Here is a 19302-nt window from a genome sequence, read left to right on the forward strand (position 1 = left end):
ACTTAGTAGTGCTCCTGACCACTCCTACATTTATGTGGTAGCTTTGCCAAGTTAGGAGAGACTTTATGTGCTAGCTTTGTTCATGAAATGGTTTCTAGAAAGAGTCTCTTCCAAGTCTGAGTTTATGTTATAGCTTTATGCAATAGCCTTTTCATGAAATGGTTTTTAGCAAAGTCTCTCCTAAGTGTGACTTAGGAGAGAGAAAGTCTCTCCTAAGACTTTCATGAAACGGACCCCTGCTTTGCCTTTGCCTTTGGACGTGAAGATTTCTGCTAGCCTCGTAAGTACCTGCAAAAACTTGAGTTTACTACATAGTGTGTAATTGCAATCGACATGTTAGGGTGTTCTTCTTTCCTATATGAATTGTATATTGTAATATCAGGGCTTGATATTAGTTAGACTAAAAAGTTAGAAAATTCTTCTCACCCTTAATGTAACTACATGACTATGATCTTACCATTATCCCCCATTTCATAGTATAACACGTTACTCACTTTGTAGGCATATCCCCGATTTCATAGTATAACACGTTACTCACTTTGTAGGCATATGCCCGATTTCATAGTATAACACGTTACTCACTTAGTAGGCATATGCCCGATTTCATAGTATAACACGTTACTCACTTTGTAGGCATATCCCCGAATCCTAGCAGAAATCTACAAGTCCAAAGGCAAAGGCAAAGCAGGGCATAGATAAAACCAAATATAAAGGGATCATTATTAAGAAAAACCAACAAATTTTCATTTTCTAGCAAGATGAAGAAGCACTCGGCTTGCGTCTTTAAGAGGGCAAGATTTCACGAGGTTGAAAGCTCTCTACAATAGTTTTCACATGGATTTCGAAGGAAAAGAATAATGCTATTAGCAGAAGTTAACTTGCGCCACACATATTTGTCTTTCAAGTCTTTTATTTGTTTGTGTTGCACAGTCCACATAAATAATATTATGGAGCTACCGTAGCTCCATAATAATAATAACAGTAATACCGTACATACCGTCCTTACCGCTGTAAGTACACTCACGAAAAACAGTGCATCGGAAAACATTTGACGTTGATCATATTTAGTGATGTATAATTGATATCGAGTATTATTTGGAACATCACGAAGCATCATGGAATGTGTGTCTGTTTACTTGCGAATGCTTTTACGGCAGTGATAAGACAGTAGTTTCCCACCTTTTGATTTTCATTTATAACCAGCGTCTATCAACTGCAGTCATACTAATCAAGCGAAGGTGTGCTACAACGGCTGGACAGCTTCCGCCACCAAGGCAAAACGCCATGCATAATATGTAAGTAGAGCGATCAAAATATCAACAGACAGAGTTCAAACAATATGAATCTATGAACGCGATGTCGTATTCAACAACAGTAGATGTTGGAAATTCTGTATATACAAAGAGAGCGAAAGAAGACACGAACTACTTCCCCAATCTTCAGGGAGAGAAAAACAGTCTTGGACACTCTAGAAATTCTTCACCAATCCGTCTTTGTCTCCACCTGTTTTAACGAGTAATTCCATCAAATGCGAATGTGCTTTGGTTAAAATTGATGTATACAGTACAACACTCACTCGTTTGTCGCTATTGACGTGTGATATTTATCACTTCTGAGACTATGGGAAAGAGAAACTTAGGGTATCGCCCCACCCACGAGATGAAGAAATGAGCGTGAATAGCATCTAATGGCGTCTTACTATTACTGTGGGCAATCGAGCCTTAAATCAAGACAGACTGGCGCAACACACATCTGTCGGTGGAGGAGATAAGAGCAGTAAATATCGCCAGCATTCCATCAGATGAGCGGCGACTAACGAGTGTTACAGGAAAATACATATCTCAAATTTTGTTTTTATGATACCATTAAAACTATGCCCGAATATGTCTAGGTAAAGTCAATGGCATTGATAGACGAGACATTGAGTAGAGGATTCACAATTAAAGTTCAAATGAATGGTAAAGAAGAATCTTAGACATTGATGCGCCATCCAGGTAGGTTTAACGGGATGGTATAGTTTTGGTTGAGATGGGGATTCAGAGTTTAACTTTTTTGTGAGGTATAGAAACAAAATACGGAATATCATAAAGCATACAAGAAATTAATTAAATTGGATGTAAATCGCTTTTGAAATGGCTGAGATCTCCAAAAACAAAGTAAAACAAAGTGACTTTAATAAAAGGTGGGTCCCATCTTTATGAGAATTGCTCTGTTTTGGATATATCGGCCATTTTAAAATCGATTTCCATCAAATAAACTATGAATTACTCTTAGAATAGTATGCTCTTTAATAAGAGGTTTCTTATCTCGCAAAACATCTGTCTTTAACTTTTTTTTTCTACTGCCTTAATAGTCATTACATTATCAATGAAGCAAAAGAAGGTATTATAGAGTTTAAACCCTACATCGCACAATTAATTGTTAAGTGAATTCCAATAAAATTTTGCTCGATTGTTTGTGTTATCGTTGTCATGGTTGTTGTTGCATTTAAGAAAACACTGAAACTCAGCATCCTGGCGTTTTTTGTTTTTGTTTTTGTTTTTGTTGTTTGTTTTTTTGTCTTGATACTGCAAGGGTGGCGTTAACAGATTCCTCTTCACTTCCCCACCATCCGTTCTGGAGATCATAAAGTGTTGATAAGCATTAAATGGTTACTTGTAATTATTGAAATATTTGTCTCCCCTGTATGGAATATCACTTTTCACTTGTATGCCAATGGCCTGGGAATGTAACCTCACCGCTTAATGAGAATAACGTAATAAGAACGGATTAACTTATTAATACATTGCGTTTAAAAAACTTAACTTAAACGAATTAAATAACCCAATAACCGAGCTCAATATCATTCTCCTCCTCTCACTACACAGACACCGCAAGGGAGAATTTGATATTTATGGAACGATCTTTTCAATTAAGTAACTCGTTTAGTTTCCATGGCAACGTCGTTTCCGATAGGGAGGTAGAGTCAGGCATAAGGAATAAAAAGATCCGGGGATCAACCAGCATGAATATTCGTGGGCCATGTATCATCGTAGCAGGAAATATGCAGAATATTAAGAGAACGGCGTCACTGGGATTCTCTAAAGCTAACTGAATCTTGATAGAGATTGCTCACAATAAAGCAACAACATGGTCTGCGAGGCTCCGTCATGATAAAACATTTATACAGAACACGATAGTGCGAAGACAACGAATACTCTGATTCTCTCTTTGAAAGCGGGATTGGAATCGAGTATGAGATGATTGCCAATGATGCTAATAGAATATTCTCCTCGTCATCACCTTCAGATTACTGTACTGGAAGCAACCTGTACCACATCTATTCAATCAGGAACACATAGTACCCTATGTACTGAGATGACAAGCATAATAATTGTGCTTACATAAGTGCATGTTTAAAGATATATTTGGTTTGTTGTGTTTGTTCTAGTTCCATTTAAATTTCAAACATAAAATGCACAGGCAATGATTATTCATTGTATTTGCCTGTTTTCAGAGAGAGTAAAAAGCTCCGTTTTGAGTTACATGGGGTCATTATTGTGGCTTCCATCATACTGATACCACTCAGCCGTCCACTCGGAGTTTTGACTGTACTCTTCAGTGATATCTGACAAGCTGTATCACTCATCAGATGCCGCAGTGTATGAATATATTGACAATGAGAGCATCAAACTTCACACAGTTAAAGTAGAGATATGCACAATGTTGGTTGGGAGTTATCATTTCAAAGTACAATAAGGCAGTTGGCAATTATGTTAAAAGGGGGTGTGTATACGGCACATATTTGGTAAATTGAACAATTACCAAAAAGTGCAATTTACCAAAATGTGCCGTATTTGCACGTTTTGGTAACTGCACATTTTGGTAAATTTACCAAAATGTGCAGGACATTGACGGCACATTTTGATAACTTTCTGCTCCTTCACAATCATCACAAAAACAAATTGTAAGTGCAGTTGGTTTTTGTTCCCACCGAATGAGTTCGGTAGGCTAAAGGCCGTTTCACACCTTTCCGGGCAAGCTACGCGGGCTTGTTGCGAGTAAGTTTTTTGTTTTGTTTTTTCCAGCACGCAGGAAAATTATCTTGCCCGTAGTTGCCCGGAGCTGCGCATGCAAGTCCGATTTACCCGCAGCCAAGTTTTGAGCAGCACCTCGCACGCACCTCCCACGCAGGTACTTCGCTGTCCCCGTATGCGGCCAGCGCGGCCAAGATGATGCCATTCTGTCATTTCTGTTGGACTTCTGCCATTCCTTCAGATGAATTTCTGAGTTGTCAGCCCCCACGCGCCTGGCGCGCAGGTCACACAGAATTCCCGCAAGAAGAACATAAGTAGCACGCATCCAGCAAGTAAGACACATGCACAACTCGCCTAACTCCTTGTCCGCCCTCAGAAATTTTCCGGTATGCTGGAAAATCCTCACACGCAACAAGCCCGCATAGCTTGCCCGGAAAGGTGTGACAAAGCCTAAACATGCAGTTACGGGTAAGAAGGATTTGCATGCGCACCTCCGGGCGACTACGGGTGAGATACGTGCTAGGTAATGTTATGTGCAGGTCATCTGCGGGTACCTCCGGGTAGTAAAAATTGTTCTTCGCAAGTCGCACGCAAGGTTGGCCCGGAAAGATGTGACACGGCCTGTATAGAAAGGCCGTGTCACACCTTTCCGGCCAAGCTACGCGGGCTTGTTGCGAGTAGGGATTTTTTAGCACGAAGGAAAATTTTCTGCGGGCGGACAAGAATGTTTACGAGTTTCGCACTTGTGTCCTATTTGCTGGACGCGTGCTATTTACCGTCTACTTGCGAGTATTCCGTTTGACCTGCGTGAGAACTTTGAAACCGATCCGTTTACTGTTACGAGAGACTTACGGGTACTGTGTACCTGCGTTGGAGTTGTCTGCAAGGGTTTCCTACTGGTGTTCTGCGTGTACCCCCGCGACTCACTCGGAACATATTTTGAACATGCTCAAGGCCTTGTCATACCATATCTGGGGAAGTTTGACTTGCGGGGAAGCAAATTTGCTACCCGGAACGCCAGTAGGAGGCCCTTAGCGGCAGCACCTCGCAGGCAACTCCCACGCAGGTATTTCGCAGTCCCCGTATGCGGCCACATTAATGACATTCTGTGGTACTTCTGCCATTCCTTCAAGGAATTCCTTCACTGAGTTGTCAGCCCCACGCACCTGGCACGCAGGTCACACAGCATACCCGCACGAAAAGCAATCGCAATAGCTTACTCGAGCCTTCAGCTCGGGTGAGCTAAATAAGTGTCTTGCCTGTCTTATACTGCAGGACCATAATCACCTTAAATCCTTGACCGTATTATAAATCTCAAGCCCATCCATGGGTTTTTAGTTCAGTTACCAAAATGTGCAGATTGTCAAAAATGTGCAGGCAAATCCACTTTTAACTGCACATTTTGGTAACAGTTGATCCCGTCAGGTATAGGTGCACTATCGGCACATTTTGGTAATTGTGCCGTGACATAGTTAGCGCACATTTTGGTAATTTACCAAAAATGTGCCAATTTACCAAAATGTGCCGTAACAGGGTGTTTTGAGCAAACCGTCGCGTCCTAAATGGACTTTCGATAGTTTTTTACTATAATATGCAATACTCGTTGCAATGTACGTGTTATCACACAAGCAATTAAAACTATCATTTACATTTGCCAGACAGGCGCTTGACCTTACCCGGTGAAATGCTATCGTTAAGTCATATGCACATCAATGTGTGGCAGCAATGCCATCCCTTATCGTGTTAATTCATGTCACGCCTAAATCGGACGGAATTACTTTGATGCAAAGTATAGCGCTGTCAAGGACAAGCTGCCCATACATCCACTCTGACTGCATCATGACAGTTTCCTGACGTCATACGCGCGCTTATCTGCTTTGTCTTAACGCGGTCATACTGATGTTAATCCATTGGTTGACTGATAGGTCGTGACCTCGATACACTGAAGGTCATCACATTCACCTTAATTTGTCTGATTGATGCTACGACCGAAAATGTGTCAACTCATCATTGACTTATCAAATACAAGTTATATTTTTCTGCCGGAATCGCAAAGCGAAAATTGTCATTTATAAATTGTCGCATGATCTCCTTGTAGTTACAAGTTACAGAAGAATACATGTAAGTGACTATTATTAGTGAAGTAAGCAGCCCAATAGGAATGAAATGGTACAAACATAATTATATTCTATGAAGGTCGCGATAGATTTTATTTCCCCTCACCACGTTGCCTCTAAATGAATCTTCGTTGACCTTTTTTTTTTCATGGCCTTTAAACAACGTCAGTCCGCAAGACTGCTGATCAGATGGGTTACAGCTCGTTATTCCGAAGGTTCGTTATTCCGAAGGCTCTTTATTCCTAAGATTCGTTATTCCGAAGGTTCATTGTTCCGAATTTCATTTTACGGATTAACCAATCTTCGGAATAACGAACCTTCGGAATAACACCACAAATTTTCGGATTAACGAACCTCTAGGTATAGGAAATTTGCGTGTTTCGGATTACCGACCCTTCGGAATAACGAACCTTCGGAATACCGAACCTTCGGAATAACGAACAGCACCCATCAGATGTGCACGCTTCCACGTGGTTAGAAGGTAGATGCTAGATTCCTAACCGAACGGTCGGCAATGTGACAGCAACCAGTGGCTATGAGATCATGTCCATCGGAACACACACGCGCAAAATCAATACTTGGCATCAACAAATAATGTACAGCCACATTAGACCTATAAACCTTAGTTACAACTTGTTGTTGTATCCCGGCTTATTGGCACACTGTGGACTGTTGCACTCCCAAACATAATCTACGGTGAAAGGTGCTAGTTTGGTCAATATGTATGATGCACAATATGCTAAAGGAATACATTTGAAGATAACGACAGCGGCGCACTAACGCCAAACATGTGATAGTGAGATGGACCATATAAATCTTAACACTATTACCAACATCAATACACACAAAAAGGTGGAATCAAATAGCACAACAGAAAGAGAAATAATTCAGAGAACGATGACCTCGTCATGAGGTACTGCATTCAAAAAACGGAAAAGATGATAAGTTTAAAAAAAACCTGTATTCTCCCCCCCACTCCCGTCAAAAACAAAATACAATGCTTTGTTGTGATGTTGGTCTCTCATATCAAGAGTTGACGGGTATTCTTATGAGGCTTCGCATGTATTCATTTATCAGTATAAGACTTTTATTTTATTTCATGTGAGAGTAATGTGGGAGCCACGAACGAAAGTCCTCCTTATTCGAAACATTGAATGAGAACACATCATGGCGTCAATACTGCTTCTCAGAGGACAGGTGGGGCATACCTTCCTTCTCAAGGCAAAAATGAGTCAGATGAGTTCGTTGGCTAATCCTGCTAGATTCCGAGTAGTGATTCAATATCTTCTTAAGATACTTCTTCTATACAAGCGCCTTGGCGGTGGTCAAGTGCAGTGTTTAATACCTAAAGATACCAAGAAAAATCCAGCTTGCGAAAATTGCTGGTTTAGATTAAATTCAAGCAAACAGCGATCACCTGGATGACAAAATCACGTGGACAGAGACGACTCTGGATGACAAAATTCTAGCTTTCACTGAAACATAAATTCAGTGATATGTGTGGAGTATGTCTATAACTCAGTGATGTGTGTGTTATGTCTATAAACTCAGTGATGTGTGTGTGGAGTGTGTCTGTAAACTCAGTGGTGTGTGAGTAGTATGTCTATAAACTCAGTGGTGTGTGTGTGCGTGCGTGTGTGCGTTTGTGTGTTGTTTGTGTGTATGTGCGTGTGTGTGTTGTACTTTTGTATGTCTACAAACTCAGAGGTGTTTGTGTGGATTATGTATATGAACTCAGTGTGTGTGTGTGTGGAGAATGTCCTTTCGCCACAGCGTTTCACTGTAGCGGGGCCGGTGTACATCGAACTCAGAAAAAGTATCGGTAATATTCTTATTACTGGTTTGTTTGTCTGTTTGTTTTGGGGGGTCTTCGTTCTCTCTCTTTCCTTCATAGGACACTGGCACTTATTATGATATATGTATTTATATATCAACATATGTTTTATAATATATATATATCATATAAACCGATAAAGTAGATTAAAAATGTAATTCGTCACGTCAATCATATGCCATTTCAAACACGTATATATATTGATTTTTGTATTGGTATAATTTTAGTTGGTCAAGATACACATATCCGTTCTCCGTATAACAATTCCACGCCTATGAATTCGGGAACTTAAGTTTTACCAGCGTTACAGCTTTTATGTAGGCCCCTTCAAATTTCTGTAATTTCCTTGTGGCACCTTCATATCATGATATGATCATATACATTCGTGTTCGTTATGTTTTTTTTTTCTTCATTCAAAAGACATGGTTGTTTATATTTTGTATTCTTACTTGTTGTATTACTGTCAATCATTTTGAAATTTCATCGAGAAAGTGGAAATATGAAATAAATTTGAACTGAACTGAACTGAACTGAGCGGCAAAAGTAAGACTCATAACGTCAACGCATATTGCTCTCCATATCATATTTTTGTTTTTCTTATCACAAAAAACAACTAAGGAACGAATCTTCCAAATGTCGCATCAAAAAGGAGGGCTATCAACGAATATCTCTCAAAGACTAAACTATCTATGGCAACCTGAGTTAAAGTCGTTTTTGTGGGAGATGCAAGTAATCATATCAAAATGACCCAAAAAAAGTCAAAACAGGAAATTCAGTCGTCGAAGGACAATAGGGAATTTTACCTCATCTCGCTTGCTAAAAAAGAAAAAAGAAAAAGAAAAAGAAACCTCTGGTCGGAAGTACAAAACCACGGTTTAAAAATCAGTTACAAAGCATAACACAGAGACGATTTTTTTTAAAAATAACATCACTGTTTGACACAATTATAGTATAGTATTACAAGACCGAGTCTTTCTCGAAGGTACCAACGGACGTGTTTGCATTTGCAAACACTTTGTTTATGTGAGAGGGACCCTGAGTGCGCACGCATATCCTTCTTGGCGATTGTATTTTAAGTTATACGAGACATCTGATACTTTTCTTAATGCTCCAGCAGTGATATTATTTCCTCTTTTCAAAGATTATTTCAACGATAATGTCTTGTTTAAGCCTTGGCAATCCATCCATAACATCAAAGGTAAGAGTATATTATTACATCGAAATGTCGATAACCGACGCACATGGACTGAAAAAAAATGACTAAACTCTGGATTTTAGAGTGAGAAAGCGTTGTTGTTTATTTTCATCTGTAAAACTTTACTTTGCTTTCAAAAGAGAGGTCGTACCTTGATGTTTGAATGACCACTTCCATTACGCTTGTAACATTGTTAATGTCATGAAGTATCGCCTAGCTGTTCTCTCTGTCTGTATTTGGCTTCAAAATCCGAATATCACGTTACACTCTACATCATCTGTTTAACCTTGTCGGTAAAACACGGCTTCAAAATTTGATCTCGTTCGTACATTAGTGAGTTAAAGCTCTCACGACTGCACCTAAAATACCGGATGTCTTTATAGCAACTACAACAACAAAAAAGAAAATGATCAGAGTCTTTGTGTACGCGTAAAAAAGTCCAGGGTTGTAGTTTTGAATGCTTTCGCAAAAAGAACCTTAGACTACAAGAATCGTCGTTCAGGCAGAGCCATCAAGACATTAATTCTCTCTTTTCTAGAAGGCAGGTCAGCTCTAGACTCCATTTGCAATGATTGAATACTTTGTCCACCACAAGCTTACACATCTCGTTACGTTCTTAGGTACTCTGCTGCTGTCATTCCGGAGACACGCTAAAATATGTGAATAAACCCGAAGGTCACGTATAGCGAAGAAAAATTAATGCATTTCCTATAGAAATCAAAGTAGAAGGTAGCATTAAAAGCGCATAATGGTCTAGATTTAAAGCCATAATATGCCGCTACAGCAGAGAGTTGCTGGCCAATGAATTTAGTTGAAAGAGATTAATGGAAGCATAACTACGATGAAGATTGAATATTGTGTATTTGCTTTCCCCATGTCAAATTCTATAATAAACACTTTTATCAAAGGAATTTGAGAGTAAAGTGTATAGATAAATAAATTTGGCTGGCCTCTCCTTCAAATTACTCAGCCTTCTCTCTACAGATTCAAACTGAAGTTCGGTTGCGTGACATCACCTGTGCGTTTTACAACATCTGTATTCATATAGTGCATAAAATGTCCTTTAGCATGCTTTTTGCTTCCAAAGCATAATGAATGTTGCTATAGGTGGAGAGCTTTTTTAACATGTACTACACATCCACACCCGTTCAAACATATTGAAGTGAATATAATGATTAATTCATGAACAATTCAGCAGCTGTCACGATCAATTTATTACATGGTAAAATTGTATGTCTGCCATTCAATTTTTTTTTTGTTTCATGTTGCACTTTCATTTGCATGTCTTTCCTTTGTCCAATTCTCATTAATTGCCCTGCATGTTCATTTATGCCTCTTGTCATTAAGGCTGCTATTTCTCTTCTGCTGTTATGTCTTGTACTTTTTTTTTTGTGGAGTGATATACTTCAATAAAGTGATGATTTAAAATGAATACATTCTTGAAATATTTGACAGAGAGTAATCACGGTACAATTTTTACCCAAAGATTTAACAAATAACGCTGCAGTCCTGTGTGTCCATTCAAAGTCAATTCTGTAATTCCACGATGGTAGAAGAATATCGTCTATATCGTGTGTCGGAACGTTAAATGAGAATATAACATGTAAATAACTTCTACATGGAACACCTCCGAAGGATGATGTTCTACTTCAACCATTTGAAGGTTAAAGATACAGCCTCTATAAATTCATACGTCGACTATTTTTTAGAACTGTCAATGGAGTCTCTTGTTTTAATGACATCGAAACTGAAATTGACTGGAATTGTGTATAGCTGTCAGCATTTCACGATTAAGAAAAAACGGTACAATATGTCTTTTCTGTTTGCTAAAGTTTTCCTGTGGCATTTGCAAAGGTAATTAAAGAGATGTACTTTCTATCCTCCATAAAGTATAGGTTTGAGCTGTCAGTAGTGATATGAAAAGCTCCATGAGATTACTTTTCATCTTTATTGATTCTGTCAGGGCAAAGTACTATGAACCTATCAAGCTCCATCAGATTAGCGGGTTGGAGAGTCCGTTCCATTTTCCAGAAGAAAGCAAAAAAAAAAAAAAAAAAAGAAGAAGAGAAGAAGTGAAACACACTCGTTGGAGATGGCATTCACGTTCTCATTTTTGTTACATACCAATACGAGTTCCGCGATATAACCATTCCAGACAACCAGATGATTCCAACGGCATACCTGCTGTGCTAAGTATTCTAAATACGGCTTGTTCGTTGACGTTCCCTGCCTGATCTCATTAGGGCTTTATGACGTCATACTGATTGTTGTCTATTGACGTTAACATTCCTGTAATCTAAAAGTTGAACTTCTCACCATGTAGGTTGTAAAAAAAAAAAAAAAAAAAAAGGGAGGCGTTGTTTGGGCGATTGGCTCTTGTTATTACCAACCAGACTGGAGACTGTTTTCTTTTTTTTCGAATGGAGCAAATGGAGAGGCGGAGTGTCATAACCAATCGAGATTCAAATTATCATTTAAACATGAACGCATCGCATTGAACATAATGTAACAATGCTGGCCCATCTTATCTCAAAGACTTGATTTCTCTCCACTCCTCCACTTCTACCCGATATCTCCGTTCTTCCTCTACTCTGCAATTATCGTATAATGGTTCTCGATTTTGTACCTGTTATTGATCCATCTCTTTGAAACAAGCTCCCCTTTAAAATTCAAAACGGTAAAAGTGTAGACATGTTTAAACCAATACTCAAAACTTATGTATTTAATCAGTTGTACTTTTTTGTTATTTATATACCACAATATTGGTTATTATATTTCCTATCTTAATTTACTTTCTTTTTCTCGTATATTATCAATGTGCTTAGAAGTTATTGTGTTATCATTATCATTATCACAAATTTTATTATTATTATCATCTTTATTATTATCATTATCATCCATCATCATCATTACCATTGTTATTATTATCATTATCATTACTATTATTATCAGCGATATTGTCCCGTGAGTCAGTGAATAATTCATTAACCATTCATTTTCTGTTACACTTCCTGATTTTCTTACAACTTTTGGGAGTAGTATCTGATACTACTATTTAAAGTCATTCTTTCCTATATTTGAAGTTAAGCACACTAATACCGATAATCGGGGGATAAAGAAGCATTATAGCAAGTAGCTTACATATGAAATATAGTGGCCAGGATACAATATAAAGTGTTAAGGCTATTTGAGTGAAAAATGATACACTTAAATCTATTTATGGCAAAGAGCAGGAGTTGTGGCAGCCCTATAATTCTAGCCAATTTAAGGTTCTAAGAGTGTTTTGTATTTTCTTGTTACATCGCTATATATATATTTTTTTTTCAATCTATCTTGACATACATCAAAGTAATGTAGACAAACCTGACCACATTTGATGGGCGCAGCTTACCCAACTCCACACTCGGCCTCATACGTCTACACAAGGCTGACCTACAGCCGAGTCATTTCTTTTACTTTTTCTCTCCGCTATATTTGTCGTGGAAACTTTCATTACAGTCAACCGAGATATTTGTGTTTGCGTGCTTGTTGTGAAACTGCAGCCTTTTCCTCAAGCCCACTTATATCTGTTTGTGTTTTGCCCTATTTCGACCTCACTTCTGCACAAAGCTTCAACAAATTGCCCAACCTGTTCTGGAAGAAAAAAAAAAACCCCGACTTACTCAGTATTCTATATAGGCAAATGAAGATTGCATTCGCCATGAAATGAAGACTTCGTTGCGCGTGCCGGTCATTTTCCTACGGTATCCTTCTGTTTTTATCAAACGTCGACAAGATTAAACAAGTATTGGGGAGAGTGTAGAGTCATAAAGAAATATCTGTCCTCATACGGCTCAGTAAATTCCATTGAGTCAGGTTTGGAGTCCTATATGAGTATCTTCAAAGAATTCGGGATACAAGATTATTACATTGAATATACAGTAATTCTACGAGATGGGGAAAGGTTGAAATCGGTTTGTTATTTATCATCTTTAAGGCATCAACACAAGGGATAGCACCAAAAAAAAAAAATGTTCTCTTCATAACTTAACTTCAAAACAGAAAGACGGGAAACCCGTATATCTTACAGATTGGGCATTTCCAAACGCTGTACATATAAAGTTTCAGAGTACGCGACAGTGTTGAGAATGAGGAGATTAAAGCCGAAATCTGGATCACTTCTAGAAGCAGTAGACATTTCAAGGTGACAAAATGTAGACCATTATCATACGTTGAATGCAGAAGACGCAGCCAAAGAGAATGACTTCGTGCGACGTAAGCTCAGAGGACTGCCGTGTCGACCTAAAGCATAAGAACTGTCTTTGGCAAAGGATATAATGTCCTGTCTTTCTCAAGTTTTAGGGTTAGTATTACACGACGTAAAGACGACACGAATATTAATCTTTGTGCCCTACATAGCGACCATTAACGGAGAATTATGGTGGACAAACACTGATATATTTACATGGTAGGAGAAACGGAAAATATAAAACATTGATGCGGTCGACCCTAACTGTTTCTATCATCTAAACGACGTCTAATTTCCCAAGATGGGGTCAGAGTTCTTTCCCTATTGTTCGTAATTGCTTGTTTCCAGAACAGGGTCAATGCCAGACATGCACACATATGCTCTCCAAATGCAAGCTTGTTATGCAGTAAAGAAATAGTTAATTCTCCTCAATACTATAAAATTTCAGATTATGTGAAGGAATGGATAATCACAACGTCTAATTTCAATTACATAAAATAAATTGGGTACCATACGTTTGAGTTTGTGAGTGTGTGTGTGTGTGTGTGTGTGTGTGCGTGTGTGTGTTTGAAGGTTGCGTGAAATTTGAAAACTGGATCCATCCGTCACGGTAAACAACGAGTTGTCAAACAGTGAGAATGCCTCCTCTGTAAATAAAATAGACACGCAAAATAAGCCTAACGATATAATGTGACTATTTAAATGTGAAATGTTCGTTTTCCTTAACAAATAATTTCTACAAGTCGAGAATGGAATGATATCCACCGCAACTGATGTGTAAGATATTTCCTCTTCTTTTTTTTTCTTTTTTTCTTTTGCCGGTTGGGCTCAGCTATGACTGACTTTGCTGCAATTTGAAATGCATACAAATAAGTTATCACATGTAACAATCCTGACTAACTTCAATTTACACTCGCTCCCATAGTCCTCGCATTTCAAATACCTCTCATCACGCTCAGTGGATTACAGCAGTTGATAAACATGTGGTGTTTTTTTTTTATCATTGGATAGCAATTGCAATATTATGATCACAACCAGGTGATATATTTGTCGCTTGGTATAGATTAATCATACAAGATATTTGTTGCTAGAGTGTGTGCTGTCGGGATATGCTAATTGTAAATGTCCTGTTGGGATTGTTTTTTTTTTTTTCAATCATGTTTCAATAATAGAATCCTGCTTCTATACATGTATATATCGTCATGCTGATAAATTCTATCAGAACAATAATTATTCGAAATGTTAATGTTTCTTGCTTTATTGTGATCAGCGCTCGAAGGTCCCTGCCTGGAACGTGACCTTTGACACTCATGCTAATAATGGGAAAGAACGCATTAACCCATGAATCCATTGATATTTTGCAAGATTGTAACAAAGGGATCATATTGTCTGTGCCGAGACTAGACATTCAAGATTATTTGACATTAATTAGCATAGAAGAGACAGGGGACAGATATTGAGAAAGAAAGAGCGGCTGAAGAAAGGAGTGTCAGAAAGATAAATCTGTGACGGTGATGATGAATGGTAATCATAATAATTCCAATTTAAAAGAAATGGTGATAGTGAACATTATGCTTACCTCTCTAAACTGATGATCATCATTGTAAGAATGGAGCATACAGGCGAGACGATATTCAGGTAGGAGGCAAAGCGACATCCGAAGTCACCAAGACTCCAAGAGCCCACGAATTCGACGATGATCCGGACCGGGATAAGGAACACTACGGTCAGGAGATCGGCCACAGCGAGATTGGCCAGGAACAAGCACGTCACGTTGTGCAGACGTCTACTCTTGACCACCGCGAATATGACTAGAATGTTTCCTACCATCCCAACCAGGAATCCAATCGCGTATATGGTGAAGAAAGAAATCGTCATGTAGTATTGTAATTCTAAGTCGGCGTCGTAATCTGTCCATGACGAGTCGTCGTCCGCCGAATCATTGTAGCCTTCCGTGATATCGAGGGGGGTCAATAACTCCGGAGAGAATGCCATTGGATCCTATGGCTTCGTGGAGACAATTCCAGTTTTGATTGCTGATATACAGTCCAATGGCGATGCGATTACTTCTTACTATGGTAAACGGCAACTTAAGGTCCATGGAGACTTTCTGAGTATATCAAGGGAAGGATTAAAAATGGACAGTGGCGATGACCTAGAGTACTTAAGGAGGCATTTTTGCTTACTCAATTTCTAATGAACAGAGAGAAAAAAAAAGACAAAGAGATCGTTTTTATTCCGTTGCCCTGCACCTTTTAATGTGATGATAGAGAATGGAAACGCGTTTTAAGAAACAACGTCTTGCTATGCACGGAGCAATTCCTTTAAACAAAGCAACGTTGCCCCCACAGGTAAGGAGAAGAAAGCCAAGTCCGTTCGTCGACAAGGATACTGGTCTCAGAGCGAGTCGTGTGTTATATGGAAAGAGTTCAGTCGTCATGGGAGAGGTTGAGCGATGGGCAGCTCGCTGTCCGAAGAGGGCACTCCACATCTAGCGAGTCTCTCCAGCTATAATCCATCACCATACCACGCAATTGATATTTATTACCGGCTTGTGTGCCACTTTCGAAGTTAGATTACAACAAATGCTTATGGCTCTCGAAGGAGTACTTAATTAATCGCCGATGTCCAGAGTTTCGTGCGATCATATGCAGTCAAGAAATATCTGTTGGAACACATCTCACAAGCAGTTTTAGAGCACCAAATCGAAGCTAAATATATAGCGAGTCTGTGTAGGGCAGCCGAACAACGTCCGAAATTTGATTGCGGTCCTCAATGCCTAAAACTCAGCGGGACAGTGACCTCGAACACATGACGTCACACGATGGAATCCGTTCTGCGAAACAAGCAGAGATTTAAAAAAAACAGTTACTTTACTAGATCGTGAATTTTATCATGCTTTAACAAAATCTAATAAGAGAGTATGCCACTGTATACTTTAAATATGTATCGATGTAAGCAGCATCACAAAAATAATATGTGAGTACTTTCAAAAGGTGGCGTGGAATCATGAAGGAAGAAAGCCACGTAGACCAACTCGTTGTCATAAACACTAAGTGATGAGGTTAGTAAGTCTTGTCACAAGCTTCAACGTCTTAAGAGTTCTTGATACTATTGTCATTCTTCTTAAAGTTGCCGCTGTTGCACTGATCTACAAGCAAAGCTTGTATAGGTAATACCTTAACCTTAGTTATCATGGTAATGAAATGTACTTGATACAAAGTTGAAACATAAAGAAAGTGAAGTTGATTGCCAGTAACTGAATTCTATTTCAATGTACATTGAAATCTTACTGCCTATTTGCAGAGACTTGGTTTTACGGGACAAAAGAATAACTTTGCTGGTTTTTACGACCAACCACATTCGTCAACAATAACGCGACAGCTCCAATGTCGAAAAAAGTCGCCCCCCCCCCCTCCCCCATCTCATGACTTGATTTGCACTTTATGTTCGTGTCAAAAGGCTTGTAAAGCGTCAGTAGATTTAGCAGATATGAAGTAAGAGCCGTGGTTATTTCTGGAAATCGTTCAAGAAGAAGGAATTGTGCGAAACTCAGCTCGGTTAGTCTTTTTTTCTCTCTCTCTCTCTCTCTCTCTCTCTCTCCAGAAATGAGGTCTACAGTTCACAGCGTAACAGGTGTGGTTATCTTTACTTGAATGACCTATATCACTTGAATAAGATGATGACATACAATTATATAGAGGGAAAAATCACATCATACTTCATGTTTAATTACATAGTGTTAAAAAAAACAAAGCATGATCCCACAAGAAAATATTCCTTCCCTCACCCTAAAACTGATACATTGGAAGATATTTCAGTAGATCCAAACAGCACGATAGTTTTCTCCCATCATGCCCATAGCCACCCCAAAGTTTTTCCGATACATGCAGGATCACATCGTACCATCAAAATACATAGGAAGCAGTCACCATGAATCTCCATTGGTAGTTTGTTGAACAACAAAATGGCATACTATTACGCAATTACACTTCACATCTACACAGAGGATCGTCTTCGTGAAAAATATTGAGTGACATTATTATCACAATACAGATATAACATACAAAGAAGAAATGAACAATTTCAAAAGAATACATACAATACTTGACAGTGGCAGCAATTTCCTGGACAACTGACGTTTGGTTGTCAACACGCACACAATGTCAGATGGAAAGACAGCGATGTGAAGCTAGACACGGAGTCAGCGAAGACTGAGTGTATCACTGAGTCTTCTGCAGCTATTTACCACTCATGCCTCCTTACGCATCGCTGCTTCCTGGAAAGCTTTCTGACGATGACGAACTTCATCGGCTTTCCCGACCATGGGCAGGCAACGAATGAGTGCACATTACAGATAGTCTCCGTTGAATCGGAAATTACAAAATACTATCAAGAAGCTTTCACAGAGAATTCATAAAGCATAGCTTCTTTCTGTGTCCAGATGAAGTTATCATTTCCCGAAGCTGCGAAAGACCATGCACAGTTGTAATGACGTGCTTAGATCGCATGGCTACGAACACAGTTTTCATGTTGTTTTTCTCCTTCTTTATCATATATACCGGTGCCCCGGAGCATTTCGCGAACCATTTAATCTCATGTCTTCTCTTCCCTTTCTCTCTGTCTTTCTCTCTTCGTTCTTTATGGTGTATTGCAGTCTTCATAGGTTTATCTGTTTGCCGTCTATTGACCGACAATTCATGCCGCAAAGCCCTTCATGTCACCCTAATGTGCGTAAATACCATTTGTCTTGGGATGTTTCATAAATGACATTTCCTACAGAAGTTTAAGAGCGAAAAGTAAAGTTGAAAAGAATCAAGACAACATTGCAAAATTGTGTCTAGTAGAGGGAAATACAGCTGCAAACTGCTGTTTAATATTCATTACATACAGCTGGTACCTAGAGATTTCTAAGATGGCCAAACTGACAAATTGTCAAGGAAGGCATTATGGACACAGGGTGTAGTCGCAATGGAAATAGATGCATATGAAATCTGCGATATACCGATTGACCTTAGGATACAAGGCCACTGCACCGTACGGCTACGCTTTGTAAGTATTCGAGTCTCTCTTGATTGTGCGTTTGTATTCATTATCGTTACCAGTCTCGTATAACTTATCATATATTGAATAATATGGGATTTACGTGCTTAGTGGAGAATAAAGTAAACATCTATTCTGATGTGAGTGGAGATATTACCCGATCTAAAATGTATTATTCGATAAAATATTTCCAAGGAAGCGACAATCTCTTTGGCGTAAATGCATGTCTAATATGTATAATTTATGCCTTGTGAGCGTGACTGGTATACATGCAAGGTCCATTTCATAAATTTTACCTGCCATACAAGCCTTAGTGGTTGTATCACATTCAGACATCAGTGTTTGATACTGTACATGCAGATTTGAGGAATGTTAACCAGGAGTGTGCCCCATACTCGTGTTCAAAACTCTGCAGTAGATTCTCTCTCTCCCTCATTCTTTCTTTTTTTCTCTCTCTCTCTCTCTCTCTCTACATTTTCCTTTACTATGTTTTTTCATCCTTAGGTTTTCTCTGTAGATGTTAATTTTAATGTAATTTATCATTTGTTTTTTGATGTGATTTTTAATGGTATGTATTTGTTTTGCATGCTTTACAACTTTGCAATTCTGTTATGAATTTCATTCTTCGAGTTTATTTCTATGTCAATTATATGTAAACTCACTTTGTTAGTCTGCGGACTTTTTGATGAGTATAATAAAAACCGAATTGAATGAATTAATGAAGGAGATAAAGTTTCATATCGTCAAAACTGTTAACCTTTTCAATTTCTCTCCATGATATACAATCTCTCCGTGGTATACCATTTTCTTGCCTGCTGTGGTATGTCTCACATATCACTATGTCTCCATTGATTAGTATCCAGCATGTA

At 38.7% G+C, this 19302-nt stretch overlaps 1 protein-coding gene across 1 annotated transcript in view; it reads right to left on the reverse strand.

The window, feature by feature from the left end:
* LOC139725262 (QRFP-like peptide receptor) overlaps positions 1-15515 on the reverse strand; it is a 79122-nt gene extending 63607 nt beyond the window's left edge. Inside the window, exon 1 of the mRNA XM_071636349.1 lies at positions 14970-15515. Within this exon, the coding sequence (XP_071492450.1) occupies positions 14970-15385 (416 nt within the window). The 5' untranslated portion in view covers positions 15386-15515. The remainder of the gene's footprint in view (positions 1-14969) is intronic.
* Positions 15516-19302: the final 3787 nt, after the last annotated feature.

This window comes from Diadema antillarum, unplaced genomic scaffold (assembly GCF_040938485.1).
Source record: "Diadema antillarum isolate AM-2024a unplaced genomic scaffold, OU_Dant_1.0 seq00000030_RagTag, whole genome shotgun sequence".
Taxonomy (NCBI): domain Eukaryota; kingdom Metazoa; phylum Echinodermata; class Echinoidea; order Diadematoida; family Diadematidae; genus Diadema; species Diadema antillarum.